Below are 11,749 nucleotides of genomic sequence, written 5' to 3' on the forward strand. Positions count from 1 at the left end.
TTGACCCTAAATAGGACTTGGTAGGAGCACCAATTGCAGGAGTTTTGGTACCCGTAATCCAGTTTTAGGTCCATAACTTTGTTGCATAGGTTACTCAGAAAAGCTGAAGCTTCCTTGAGTTCCGTAAATATCAAATAATTTCATCCATGAATGATGATTGGATAATTAGCAATGTAGTGGTTATGAGTAGACATGACATTCAAATAAAATCCATCTAATGGAACGTGGAAGGAAGAACAAAGTTGGACAATTTTAATTCTAAATAATAGAGAGTATGGTAATGGAGAAGGGTAAATTATTGTTCACGCATTACAACAAACGCTTTTACTTGGTATTTATACTACAGTTGCATCATGCATGTTTGGTTCGCTCATTAACGCACTTTAAATATTAGAATGAATTTCTAAATGTGTTAATCATTTGAGATCCATGAATCACTGTTCACACATTGTATTATTTAGACATCTTAATTAGGCTTGATCAACATTAAATAGTTATTGGAAAAAAAATGAAGGGCTTGATCAAAATTATTAACTCCTAACTTGATGATTTTAATCATAGAGTAATTTATAAGTTATAGAGGAGTGATACTTCTACTTAACATGTGTAAGGAGGGTCACTCCAATCTCAAAGATCTTCCTGACAGTTATGGTGGTTGAAGCCTCATTAGCTTTATAATCAATGTAATTTTCAACATACTCGAGTGCCTTTTAATTGGCCGCACCCTCGGCCTCTGAGAACAACTCATCTATCTGAGCGGAAGTGATTCCTTTTTTAAAGAAATATGCCTTGTCTCTTTATTGTCCATATTTGGCCAGATAGGCTACGATATACAAATCGTCTCTTTTCAACCCCAATACGACATTTCCCATAGGTGATATAAAATTGACCCTGAAATAGGTCTCCGTAGGAGCACCAATTACGGGAATTTTGGTACCCCGTAATCCGATTTCGGGTCCTTAACTTTGTTGTGGATCACACTTAGGAAAGCTGAATAAGTTTCCTTAGTTGGCTTTTCTAAGTTGCAGCTAATTTCGTCTTTGACGATGATTGGATAATTAGAAATGTTGTTAACATGAATAGACATAAAACTTGAATAAACTCCATCTAATGGCAAAACTTGAAAATTGAAGATTTTAATAACTTGAATTTATATATATAGAAATGTAGAATAGAATAGATATATATAGGTGAGAAAGTGTGAGAATTAGTGTGAGAACGGGAGTGTATGTATAGGAAAACATTAGGAGAAATTAAAAATAAAAAAATATTTAAAGAAAATAGAGTACGTTAACGAGAAAAGGTAAATTCTCACACATTACAACACTCTCACTTGGTATTTATACATATTTGGTATGCTCATTGACGCAATTCAAATATTAGAATGAATACCTAAATGTGTGAATCATTTAAGATTCATGAGTCATTGTTCACCCAATGCATTAATTAGACATCTCAATTACACAATAAAAAACCGACTTTCTATTAAGGTTCTTTCTTGCACTAATCAAACTGCTTTTATTGTTATTAGCGCTTTTAGGTGTGGACTAACCTTTTGCTACTTCTCTATTGTTGGTAATGCAGTAAGAGTCTAATACAATACTTGTATATATTTGGATTCACACTCATTATTAGCATAGCTTACGTAATGCACAATATCAAACCACCATTCTACATTCATTTATTATCTTGAAACCCACAAGGCCACAATTGATCAATAGTCATTTAGCTATTATTAGTGTCTTGTTGCATGTAGGACAATTTTTGATATCTAATTGCACGCCTTTTGATATTCATCTTGAATGAGATGATTTCATGTTAGTATAAATATAAGTATAAATATAACAGTATTAATATAATGTAATGTAATATAATATAATATAATATAATATAATATAATATAATATAATATAATATAATATAATATAATATAATGTAATGTAATATAATTTGATATATAATAAACCCTAGCGACGAGATTCAAATATAACAAACTTTTTTTCAAATCATAACTCTCTGAAAGATGATCAATTTGATAAAAAGAATCGTCATTTTCTTAACTAGTAAACAAGAGATATGACCACTTAGAATTTTCTTGTTTTAAAAAATGGGTATTTCGTGCAAAGTGTCAAAGCTCAAGGGTATCACGTGAATTTTCCGTAAAAATATATTACGTATCATACTGAGTACATTCTTCTCATTGTTAACTATGTTAAGACTTTACTTTTATATTTCCCGCATCCCATTTAACTTAAATGTACTGGGTACATTGATTGTATTTTTGGGTTGATGTTTGATGGTGTTTTTTTTTTAATATATGTTTTCATGCTTAAGATGTGTGTTTTTTTTTATGTTCTTAATATAATTAATATGTAAGCTAGAACGTATTTATTGGGTCTGTCGACTAGTTCTTAATATTTATTTGATGTTGCGTAGGTGAAAGTGGCAAATGGATAATTTCACTAATAGCTCCCATTGCATTTGCTATCTTATTATTATCATACATCATGTACAAAAAAAAGTGTTATGATAATGTTATTCAACTCATGATAATATTCCAGACGTGAAATAAATAGGGAGAAATCTGAGATTTATTGTGAAGGGATACAATATGTTATACTGCAACAAATCCTAACTATGTTAAGCTTCTAAGAAGGTTCATTCCCTTTTAGGTATTTAGGGATTCCTATCTTGTGTAAGAGAATCTCTATTGGTGATTATTCTAAACCGGTGGCAAAGATAAGAGGATGGGGTGTAAGGAAACTCAGTTATGTTGGCATACTAATTTTAGTCAAATATGTCCTGCTCCAGTAACATTCTTATTGGGCTAGGATTTTCATAATCGATAAAGGCATTATCTCTAAAATTATGAAAATTTCGTAGAAACCATCTGTGGGAAGGGGTTGACAGATACCTTAAAGTTCCTCCAGTTTATTGGGATAAAATCTTCTTGGATAAAAGAGAGGGAGGACTAGGTGCCATCAATAATCAAGTATAGAATGTTGTTATGATTGGTAAATATACATGGTGGGTAGCAGATCACATGTGGATACGTTGGGTGAATCACATTTATATTAAACAGAAGGATTGGATTGATTATCAACCTAATGTTAACACTACTTGGTCTTGGCGAATGATATGTAAAGTGAAGGAGAGGATGAAGCAAGACTATGTCCATGGTCTATCGGGTGCAAACGAGTAGTTTGATGTAGCCATTACAGGTATTTGGGGTATTTTGCGCATATTCTCAAACCTAAGGGTATTTTGTGTAAGTATTAGTTAGTTGTACAATTTCAAAAATTAGTTAGAATTAGTTACTATAACTAATTTTCCCACCAAAAAATTAATAGTTCATTCAACTTTTTCCCAGTTAGTATATTTGACGGTGTTAAGGCCTAACGATAGATGATGCACTGTTTTGAAAGCTCAGGGGTACCATGACCACATTCTAAAAAGTTGGGTAGCACATGAAAATGTTCCAAATATAGGGGTACTACGTGAATTATCCCTATAATAAAATACTTGAATATTTTTGCATACATATAATTCATTCATGTAGCATAACGTACCGTATCAAACCGTCGTTCTACATTAATTTACTATTTTGACACCCTCAATTGATCAAAAGTCATTTAGATACTATTAATGTTTTGTTGCATGCACTAATCAATGTGTTTTTTTTAAATTATTTGCTCTTTATTTCTTTCAAATTTTAAGAAAAATTTATAGAGCTCAACTTAAAAGATTAAAAGTGGCTCGACACGAATCTAGATTGTCATCTCTAGTTATTAAGTCCATATCTTAGAATATTTTAAAGTGTATTACCTTATGGAAACTCTATTGGATTGTATTGTATATAAGATTATTTCATAACAATAATCCAAACTATAAGCGTTCTTCTTATATTACTCCAAACTTCAACTTAACCCAATTTAATCCTTTTTATTCCCCTCCCTTCTCAAATAAGACTTAACTAATTTTTTTAATGGCTATATCAGGCAACTTATATACCTTTTTAATTTAATTATTAATTAAATCATTGCCTTTCTTATTTGTTTACTCATCTCCTTCTTAAACTACCAGATATAGTCGGTAAAAAAATTGGCTAAGTCTGATTTGGGAAGGGATGGGGGGATAAGAGGGATTAAATTGGGTTATATTGATGTTTCGACTAATATAAGGACACTCATAGTTTGGATCATGAAATAATCCTTGTATATATATATATATATATATATATATAGGAATGAGATCATGTGAGGATACACTATCTTTTTGAGGATTGAGGATTTCGTTACAATATCACAGGTTGTTCAATACAATATCACATGTTATTCAATACAATATCACAATAAAAAAACACTTGTGCAAAAAAAAAAAAATTTATAATTTTTTTTTTAAAAAAAAAAAAAAAATTTTTTGGCAAAGGTCAAATTTTTCGTGATATTGTATTGAAGAACATGTGATATTGTATTCACTAATCCTCAATTCTCAAATATTTAGGAGTTCTCACCGGATCCCGACTCTATATATATATAGAGATTGAATCATGTGAGGCACCCTTCTTAGGGTGAGGCGGCCGGACCCATCCCTACCATCCGATAAAAACAAATGAATGCACCAGATTGTGCCACGTCCCGCTAATTAAAACCTCACGTTGCTCATCCCTCTAATTCTACAGTCATTTACTCAACTCTTTTTTCACTTTCTTCTTTCTCTCTCTTTGTCAACTTCATCTTCAACCTCCAGTTTCTTCAATTTTTTGATTCTCATCACCATTTTCATCGCATTTCAGTCATCTTCGACGCCTACAACGCATTTTCGATCTATTATTTTCCGATGATGTTGCCAAATACTACCGTAATTCCTCTTATTTAATTTCGATTCTATGATTTCAGTTTTTCTGCAATGTTATTCGGTCGATTTCTGTTGTGTTTTTCGAAATGGTTGATTTGCTTATATAATCAGTTTTATTTAGCTTTAATTAAAGGTGTGAATATTGTCATAATTCTCTTAATTAATGTCCGATTATTTGATTTCCATATTGCTTGCGTTGATCCTTAATTTGTGTATTAGATAATTGTTAGTTTCTGAGATTCATCGTCGTGCGACGGTTCAATAGCGGCGGCGACAGTGGCTATGAACTCGGCGAAGTACGCCGTGATGCGCCGCTATACTTTTGTTAACTTCGCCATTGATGGTCTATTATTAACTTCACAGAATTGGGTGGAACTATGCGCCGCTATACCTGTTGATGGACAAGACGGCCCACCTGATGTTTGTGTCATAGAATTGGGTGGAACTATAGGTGTGTAATGTTCTATGTTTGTAGTAGCTTTTCTATTTGACAAGATGTTACCTGTCTAATTAGGCTGGAAACCTTCTTTGGACATGCAGGGGACATCGAGTCTATGCCGTTTATTGAAGCTATTGGTCAATTTTCATACCGCGTTGGTAGGTACAAAGTTATGTGGTCGATGACTCATCAACTGTTGTTGTAGCGAGTGATGACTCATCAATTTTATATTCTTTCAGGTCCCGGAAACTTTTGCTTAGTTCATGTTAGTCTTGTACCTGTACTAAACGTTGTTGGGGAACAGGTACTTGTCTTCAAATTTGTATGAACTGATTAAGCCATGGGCTTATAGGTCCTTTTCCTCAGAATGTTTCTTTTTTGTTATTTGGACAGAAAACATAACCAACTCAACACAGTGTTCGGGGACTCCGTGGCCTGGGTTTAACTCCTGATATGTTGGCTTGTAGGAGTACAATGGTCTTACTCTTAATCCGTCTCTATCATCCTCTATAATTTTTATCCAGACTTGCTTATATGTTTATCCAACACATTTACTTGTTTTGTTTTTTGACCTACGGATGAAAACGTAAAGGCAAAACTGTCACAATTCTGTCATGTCACGGTACCTCCAAAATCTATTTTGCAGATTATTTGTTCACTCTCTTGACTTGACGATATTTGAACCTTACCCTTGGAGAATGTTTTTTAACAGGACGAGTGTATCATCACCCTATATGATGTTCCCAACATTTGGCACATACCCTTGCTTCTAAGGGTATGTAATTTATTTAGAATCCGATTATTCCATCTTATACACTCTTTTCAGACGCCCACGTGAATTGTTGAAATTTTTCTCTCTTCATCAGGATCAAAGGGCCCATGAAGCTATACTGAAAGTGTTGAATCTTGATAGATTTGTCGTATAGACGTATACCCTTAGACGCTTAGACTTCAGTTTAATTTTCTTTCTAAAAGTGATGTTAGTAGATTACATTCGAGTATCCGACTCTTATTTGTTATGATGTAGCTCTTCAAAGCAGCCTGTCCTGGATGAGTGGACCCAAAGAGCTCAACGATGTGATATGTTGCATAAGACGGTGCGTACAGAATTTATATGGAGAACTGTGACGTTGTTTGTCTCTTGTTGCTAACTCTTAACAGTTGTAGCTTATATTTTGACTTGTCGTTTGATGCTAAAGGTGACGATAGCCATGGTAGGGAAGTACACGGGGCTATCAGATTCTTATCTCTCTGTACTAAAGGTACACCTGTGCTTTCTATTGATTACATTCATGCTCTCGGTTGTTTTCAGGGTGGAAATAGTTCTCTATATTTATGCTTTAAATTCTTAAATCACATTCAGCGGCCACTTTGGTGTTCGTCTCTTTGCGTACGTTTGTTTATGTTACGTTGTCATGCTTAGACTTTTAAAGCTACAGGTCAAGTCTTTTCAGATATGCTTGCCTTTGGGTTCGAACTGGATCATTTTGGGTTGGAACTACCAATGACATAGGTTTTCCCTTTTTCTCCGATATGCAGGCTCTATTACATGCCTCGGTTGCTTGTGAACGAAAACTTATAGTGAATTGGGTTCCAGCTAGTGACCTTGAAGAAGCAACCATTGAAGAGGTAATTAGATTGTTTTTTCCTGCATTCACCTCGTTGGTTTTCTTCTGCACGCCTCTCTTTGAGTACATGTGCTGTGCATTGTGCGTATTCTGATAGTTTTTTTTATGCAGAACCCTGAAGACTACAGAACAGCTTGGAATTTGCTGAAGGTTTTTTTCTTAATAGTACCTTGATTTGTATTCTGTAGTGTATTAACATCAAATGCATTGAAAGTTTACCGTCTGTGTATCTTTAAATATAGGGTGCAGATGGTGTTCTTGTGCCTGGAGGATTTGGCGACAGAGGTGTTGAAGGGAAAATTCTTGCAGCAAAGTATGCTCGAGAAAACAAAATCCCGTATCTTGGCATTTGTTTAGGGATGCAGATTGCTGTCGTTGAGTTTGCTCGCTCTGTGCTTGGTGTCCAAGATGCGAGCAGCACTGAATTCGACAAAGATAGCAAGAGCCCTTACATTATATTTATGCCCGAGGTTTAATCTTTGTTACTGTACTGTGTTTTGAGCATAAAGGTTCAGGGACTATTAACCGAGGCCTCATCACTCTGGCTTTTTATGGTTTAGCCGCAACAACCTATATTTGGCTGCGATATAATACCAAAAAAGTCGGTGGCATCTTTATAGTTTGAACATTCAGCCAGTCAAGTCTTGGAAGCCATTTTATTACCAGCTCTGCAAAATTGGACACTTTCTGCCATTTACCAGATTACATAGTGTCTACCAGAAATGTTTTGCTATCATGGACACTTAACTTCTTGCATACTATAAAAGTGGCGGTGTTTTCATCATTCTTGTAAGAAACTCCTTAAACCGGGATGTTAAGCTTGGCAAAGACTTCTCATTGTTGCATATCTAAAGGCTATTAGCTTAAGGTTCCCCTTATTTAATCTTTGTTATGTACTCGTATATCTTAAAGGCTATTAGCTCAAATGGGAGAGCAATGTGCAAATCTTGCACAAAGGTATGAGTTCGAATCTCATATAGCCTAGTTAATTTAAGAATCTAGTGTATTAAACTTAAATACATTAACATTGAGGATGAGTTAGCGAAATCCGTACTCAGATGTGCAAAAAAACGTGATTTTAACCACTTATGATGACCAAGTTTCACAAAACAAGCTCTACGATTCACTGAACAAGCTCTGAGATTCACAAAACAAAGTCTCAGATTCACCTAATAAAGAAAAGAGCAAAATAGATGATTTTAACCACTTATGATGATCAAGTTTCACAAAACAAGCCTTAAGATTCACTGAATAAGGTATGAGATTCACAAAATAAGGCTTGAGATTCACCAAATAAGGAAAAGAGCAAGAAACGTGATTTTAACCACTTATGATGACCAAGTTTCACAAAACAAGCTCTAAGATTCACTGAACAAGGTCTGAGATTCACAAAACAAAGTCTGAGATTCACCTAATAAAGAAAAGAGCAAAATAGGTGATTTTAACCACTTATGATGATCAAGTTTCACAAAACAAACCTTAAGATTCACTGAATAAAGTATGAGATTCACAAAATAAGGTCTGAGATTCACCAAATAAGGAAAAGAGCAAAAACGTGATTTTAACCACTTATGATGACCAAGTTTCACAAAATAAGCTCTAAGATTCACCGAACAAGGTCTGAGATTCACAAAACAAAGTCCGAGATTCACCTAATAAAGAAAAGGGCAAAATAGGTGATTTTTAACCACTTATGATGATCAAGTTTCACAAAACAAGTCTTGAGATTCACTGACTAAGGTATGAGATTCACAAAATAAGGAAAAGAGAAAAAAACGTGATTTTAACCACTTATGATGACCAAGTTTCACAAAACAAGTTCTAAGATTCATCGAACAAGGTCCGAGATTCACAAAACAAAGTCCGAGATTCACCTAATAAAGAAAAGAGCGAAATAGGTGATTTTAACCAATTATGATGATCAAGTTTCACAAAACAAGCCTTAAAGATTCACTGAATAAGGTATGAGATTCACAAAATAGGTATGAGATTCACAAAAAAAAAAAAAAAAACTTTTTCGGAAAAAAAAATTTCGAAAAAAAAAATTTGAAAAAAAAAAATTCGAAAAAAAAATTGAAAAAAAAAATTCGAAAAAAAAAATTTGAAAAAAAAAAATTTCGAAAAAAAAAATTCGTGATATTGTATTGTATAGTGCGTGATATTGTTTTATGGACTCAAATATATAGGTGGACTCACCGGATCTTGCCTCGCCATAATGAGGAATTTGGTGAGACCGGCCGCCTCGCCATAATGAGGTGCCTCACCGGATCCGGCCTCTATATATATATATATATATATATATATATATATATATATATATATATATATATATATATATATATATATATATATAGTATTAGGATAATATGAGTCCCCCTCTTACATGTGAGTCCATAAATCCTCCTTAGAGTCCTTGGATGGGGAAGTTGGAGGGCTGAGATTGAAAACAAAAAAAAAGAGGGTTTGATTAGCTAATTTTCCACTATCTCTCTACATACACTAATTAATCTTTAGCTAACCCTAATTATCCACTAATTTAATATATATACATTTACATTCATTTAATTTCTCTCTCATCTCACACAAATTCTATAAACTCATCTCTCTAAAAACCCTAATATTACAAAAACCCAACAAATTAAATCCCAAAAATTCACTCCCTTTTTTCTTCCTCACAACCCACCGCCGCACGCCACCCCAACCCCAGATCTACCATCGCCTCACTCACTGCTCATGACCCACACCCTTATCCCACCACACCGAAACCCGTCACCCACCCCTGCATAACCACCCACAACAACCGTGCACAACCCGACAACAACAACACGCTGCACAACCACACAACAGACAACCCGACAACAACCACCCCTGCACCACCTGACAACCCGAAACACCCCTGCACAACAACAATAACAACACCACATCGACACCGACACCAGCCAAGCACCAGGCACCACTCCTCACCACCCCACTGCCGCTTCTTCTACCACGCACCACAGACACACACCACCACCACTAACCCTCACGCACAACTACCACCATCCGACACAAATACCACGACCGACACAAATATGCACAACCCCAATCACCACACACCTCCTTTCCCGTCACCATCACCGACTCTCCTCCCCTGCCTTACCACCACCGACACTCTCCCCTGCCGCCTACCTTCCCCCGCCAGCCCCTCCTCTTGTCCCTCATTTCTCTTTTTTCAGATTTGCTTTTTGATTTTTTGATTTTTTGTCTTTTTCCACCGTCTCTCTTTCTCGTTTAGTTTAGTTGTTTTATTTATTTTTATTTTTTTCCCTCTCAAACAGTCTTAGATCTAACATTTAGTAGTTGTTTTTTTAATTGTGATGAGGGCAGTGGAAGGTTGTTTTTTTAAACAAAAACAAAAAACAATTTTAATATTTGAGTCTTTTAGTTTCAGATCTACTTTTCGTTGTTTGTTATTTTTTTTTTGTATGTTTTGTCTTTATATTTTTCCTTTATTCTTTTTAGATCTATTTATGAAATTTTTTAGATCTTATTTATATTTTATGACATCTTTTTATTCTAGTCTTAGATCTATTAAAGTTACACTTTTTTTAGATTTTGTCTACTAAAATTAGATCTATTAAAGTTACACTTTTTTCTCCATTAAAGTTACACTTTTTATATTAAAGTTATATTTTTTTTCTGTTAAAATAACATTTTTCTTTATTGTTGCGTTTAATTGCGTTTAATTTTAGTAATTTCGTTTATTATTGCTTTTTTTTTTTTTTTTTCAGATTTCGAGTTCTAGATCTCGTTTTTCCAGGTTATTAAATTTACTAAGTACATCTCATATAATTTTTTAATTTTAATCTTAGATATATTTAAAATGATGTCTCCTTATTTTTCTTCAATTGTTGTTATTTTAGATCGTTTTATTTTAGTCTTAGATCTAATAAATAGATCTAAGGTTAATTGTTGATTTTTATCTTAGATGTGCATTTTTTTCTCCTAGAATTACTCTTTTTTCTGCTAAAATTACTCTTTTTTCTGTTAGAATTACACTTTTTTTCATCTTCGAATTACACTTTTTTCTACTAGAATTACAATTACTTTTTTTTTTGCAACAATTACACTTTTTTTTGCTACAATTAGACTTTTTCTGCTAGAATTACTCTTTTTTTGCGGCTAGAATTAGTCTTTTTCCTGCTCGAATTACTCTTTTTCCTGCTGAAATTACTCTTTTTTCTGCTAAAATTACTCTTTTTTTCTGCTAGAATTTCACTTTTTTCTGTTAGAATTACTCTTTTATCTACTAGAATTTCACTTTTTCCGCTAGAATAACTCTTTTTTTATGCTGAAATTACACTTTTTCTTCTAGAATTACACTTACTTCTATTGGACTAATGTTACACTCACAATGGACATGGTTATATTCTCATTGGACTAATGTTACACTCTTAATGGACTAAAATTACATTCTCAGTGGATGCACATACACTTTCCTGGACTAAAATTACACTTTCCTAGACTAAAATAACAATCTCATTGGACTGAAATTACACTTACCTGGACTAATGTTACACTCTCAATGAACTAAAATTACATTCTCAGTGGACTGGAATTACACTTTTTTGGACTAAAATTACATTCTCCTGGACTAAAATAACAATCTCATTGGACTGAAATTACACTTACCGGACTAAAATAACACTTTTTGTCGTTAAAATAACACTCGTAAAATGCTAAAATTACAATTACTTGTGATAAAATTACAAAAATTCAAAATATTATTCGACAAAAACTTGTAAAACGCAAAATTCTCGTAAACATTCCTTAAAATTACATTTTT

At 33.6% G+C, this 11,749-nt stretch overlaps 1 protein-coding gene and 1 long non-coding RNA gene across 2 annotated transcripts; both read left to right on the forward strand.

The window, feature by feature from the left end:
• Positions 1 to 5,244: 5,244 nt before the first annotated feature.
• LOC141630994 (uncharacterized) lies at positions 5,245 to 5,600 on the forward strand. The gene is made up of 3 exons (XR_012537576.1): positions 5,245 to 5,308; positions 5,398 to 5,454; positions 5,536 to 5,600. It is a non-coding gene; the product is annotated as an uncharacterized LOC141630994 (long non-coding RNA).
• A 270-nt stretch (positions 5,601 to 5,870) lies between these two features.
• LOC141641585 (uncharacterized) lies at positions 5,871 to 7,417 on the forward strand (the record flags this gene model as incomplete). Its single annotated transcript, XM_074450242.1, has 8 exons — positions 5,871 to 5,918; positions 6,009 to 6,071; positions 6,163 to 6,206; positions 6,321 to 6,393; positions 6,496 to 6,558; positions 6,836 to 6,925; positions 7,036 to 7,074; positions 7,167 to 7,417. Coding segments are annotated over 8 exons (654 nt in total), but the record flags the coding sequence as incomplete, so codon positions are not given.
• Between the last annotated feature and the right edge of the window lie 4,332 nt (positions 7,418 to 11,749).

This window comes from Silene latifolia, chromosome 2 (assembly GCF_048544455.1).
Source record: "Silene latifolia isolate original U9 population chromosome 2, ASM4854445v1, whole genome shotgun sequence".
Lineage (NCBI taxonomy): Eukaryota > Viridiplantae > Streptophyta > Magnoliopsida > Caryophyllales > Caryophyllaceae > Silene > Silene latifolia.